Below are 3,444 nucleotides of genomic sequence, written 5' to 3' on the forward strand. Positions count from 1 at the left end.
CTTGTGGTAGGCCGATATACCAAAGTGCCTAATCAACTATATAATGTTCTAAAATGGGGTATATTTAACTCATTATAACATTTACCACATATAACATAGTTGAACATTCATTGGAAACAGAGAAAAATGAGTCCGTTGTATGTCATTATGTATGTTTTAGCTCGTTAGTCAATGTCTTTTTTCAGTTCATATTTGTGAGAATTTATGATATTGTCAATTATATTTTTGAACTTCAATTACATGACTAGCCTGATCTAAGTGATCGACAAATCCCAACTGATATTTCCATGAATAGTTGAATCATGTTTGATATGGAAATCACTGAGAGAAAAATTGTAATACTTAAACTTTATTTAATATCATATAAATATACATTCGTTGTGTCGGCAGAAAAGTCGTCTTCTTCAGCAGACTTATTGCGATTTTTCTTCAGGGCGACCGAACTGCTCGTTTGTGTAGTAGTAACTAGAGGATTCCTGGCAAGGGACAGCATCAGACTGGACCTTGCAGGTAAGTTCCTTTTGGTCGAATACAGAACCCTCACCGCACAGGAAGCTGGAGAACAAATAGGGCATTTTATATTACTTTTGCATTGTCTATAAAATGCAGCTTCTGAAAATCAGACTTTAGTAAAAAGAGTAACCAATCATGTATTCATAGCTTTACAGATGTGTAAAATCTCAAAATCATACTTCAGATCATAATCTTATATAAAAAATAAAATAAGGCTGATTTTTCTATCTATCTATCTATCTATATATACATATTTATATATAGCTGTATATATCAATTCACTATGCAATATTATAGAACATACCTGTACTGATAGGTTTCGATAGCACCAGTGGAGAAACGAGCTGGGTAACAGATGTGGAAAACACGGCAAGAGTTCTCCTTATCAGCGTAATATCCATAGGGACGGTCAGCGCAGGAGAAGGAGGTTGAGACTCTTCCCAGTAGTTGAGAGGCGTCAGCAGGGAGGTTCAGAGGCTCAAATACTCCATCAGCTGGCAGAGGGTCAATTTGGAATCCACTTCCGAAAGAGGAACCAGTCTGCGATCCACTGAGGAATGAGGAACCTGAGCCAAATCCACTTGAACTTGATCCAAAACCAGAACCGGATGAACCAGACTGGAATGCACCACCAAGGGAAGAACCTGATCCAAATCCTGCACCGGATGAACCAGACTGGAATCTGCTACCAAATGAGGAACCAGAGCCAAATCCAGATCCAGATGAGAAACCAGACTGGGATCCAGAACCTGAACCAAATCCGGAACCAGATGGGGTACTGGATTGGAATCCGCTACCAAGGGAAGAGCTGGAACCAAATCCAGATCCAGATGAGAAGCCAGACTGGGATCCAGAACCTGAACCGAATGGGGAACTAGATAGAGAAGTGGACTGGAATCCACTGCCAAGGGAAGAAGTGGAGCCAATTCCAGAACCAGACTGGAATCCACTACCAGATCCAGATGAGAAACCAGACTGGGATCCAGAACCTGAACCGAATGCAGAACCAGATAGAGAACTGGGCTGAGATCCACTGGTAAGGGAAGAAGTGGAGCCAATTCCAGAACCAGACTGGAATCCACTACCAGATCCAGATGAGAAAGCAGACTGGGATCCAGAACCTGAACCCAATGCAGAACCAGATAGAGAACTGGGCTGAGATCCACTGCTAAGAGAAGAAGTGGAGCCAATTCCAGAACCAGATGATGAACCAGACTGGAATCCACTACCAGATCCAGATGAGAAACCAGACTGGGATCCAGAACTTGAACCAAATCCAGAACCAGATAGAGAACTGGGCTGGAATCCAGTGTCAAAGGAGGAAGTGGAACTAATACCAGAACCAGATGATGATCCAAATGTAGAACCAGACTGTGATCCACTGCTAAGGGAAGAAATTGAACTAACTCCAGCACCAGATGAGCCAGGCTGGAATCCACCATTGAGTGAAGAACTTGATCCAAATCCACTGCTGCTTCCACTGGAGGATCCAAATCCAGATCCACTGCTTCCCAGTGAACCTGATTGGAATTGCCCACCAGAGCTGGATCCAAATCCACTACCACCTGATTGGAACTGTCCACTGGAAGAACCGGAACTAAGTCCACTGCTGAGGGAAGAACCAGATCCACGGCTAAAGGAAGAACCAGAACCAAAATCACTACCACTTGATCCTGACTGGAACTGACCAGTAGAGCCAGATCCAAATCCACTGTTGAAGGAGCCAGACCCAGATCCGCTGCTGAAAGAAGAATCAGACCCAAATCCACTACCACTTGATGAGCCTGATTGGATCTGACCAGTAGAGCCGGATCCAAATCCACTGCCACTTGATGAGCCTGACTGGAACTGACTGCTGGAACTGCCAGATCCAAATCCACTGCTGAGGGAAGAACCAGACCCAAATCCACTGCCACTTGATGAGCCTGATTGGAATTGACCAGTAGAGCCGGATCCAAATCCACTGCTACTTGATGAGCCTGGTTGGAACTGACCAGTAGAGCCAGAGCCAAATCCACTGCTGAGGGAAGAACCAGATCCACTGTTGAAGGAGCCAGATCCAAATCCACTGCTGAAGGAAGAACCAGATCCAAATCCACTGCCACTAGATGAGCCTGACTGGAACTGACTGCTGGAACTGCCAGATCCAAATCCACTGCCACTAGATGAGCCTGACTGGAACTGACTGCTGGAACTGCCAGATCCAAATCCACTGCTGAGGGAAGAGCCAGATCCAATTGTGTTACCACCTGTGGAGAAGGTGTTACTACCAAATGTACTGGACTGGAAATTGCCGCTATTTCCAGAAGAAGTCTGAGAACCAGACTGAATTTCACTGCCAAAAGAAGAACCAAACTGTGCTCCAGATCCCCTTGAGGAACCAAACCCAAACCCATTGCTCCCAGATGAACCCGCTGAACTGAACTGGGAACCAATTCCAAAAGAACTAGACCCAAATCGGTTACCACTCAGTGAGCTTGTTCCAAAGCCAGTGCCAGATGAGCCTGATGAGAACCTCCCACTAGATGAACCAGATCCAAAGCCGCTGCTACCTGCTAAGCCAGACTGGAGTTGCCCGTTGCCAGCTGAAGAGCTTGATGAGAACCTGGACCCAAATCCAGAGCCCGACTGGAAGCGTCCACTGGAACCCACGCCATTGCCAGCAGGTGTAAAGAAACTGCTGCTTGCGATGTTACCCGATGACAAACTGGATTGGGAATTACTGCCAAATCCAGAATTCTGGAATCCACTGTTCCTCTGGAAGTTACTACCACTGGAACTGGAGAATGAACCGCCCTGTTGGAAGAAACCTGCGCCAGCAAGTTTCACAGCGACATCAGGGACTCTCTGCTGAAATCGTTGAGCAGCAGCCAATGTTGCCACCAGCACTGAAAAGAAAAAAGAAAGCTTTTATTTAGTAAAAGTAAAGTT

At 45.4% G+C, this 3,444-nt stretch overlaps 1 protein-coding gene across 1 annotated transcript in view; it reads right to left on the minus strand.

Annotated features, from left to right (window-relative positions):
* Positions 1-342: 342 nt before the first annotated feature.
* LOC138860163 (putative per-hexamer repeat protein 5) overlaps positions 343-3,444 on the minus strand; it is a 3,257-nt gene continuing 155 nt past the window's right edge. Inside the window, exons 2-3 of the mRNA XM_070117280.1 lie at positions 818-3,401; positions 343-555 (exon numbers count right to left, since the gene is read on the minus strand). Coding sequence (XP_069973381.1) covers positions 414-555; positions 818-3,401 — 2,726 coding nt within the window. The 3' untranslated portion in view covers positions 343-413. The remainder of the gene's footprint in view (positions 556-817; positions 3,402-3,444) is intronic.

This window comes from Penaeus vannamei, chromosome 40 (genome assembly GCF_042767895.1).
Source record: "Penaeus vannamei isolate JL-2024 chromosome 40, ASM4276789v1, whole genome shotgun sequence".
Taxonomy (NCBI): domain Eukaryota; kingdom Metazoa; phylum Arthropoda; class Malacostraca; order Decapoda; family Penaeidae; genus Penaeus; species Penaeus vannamei.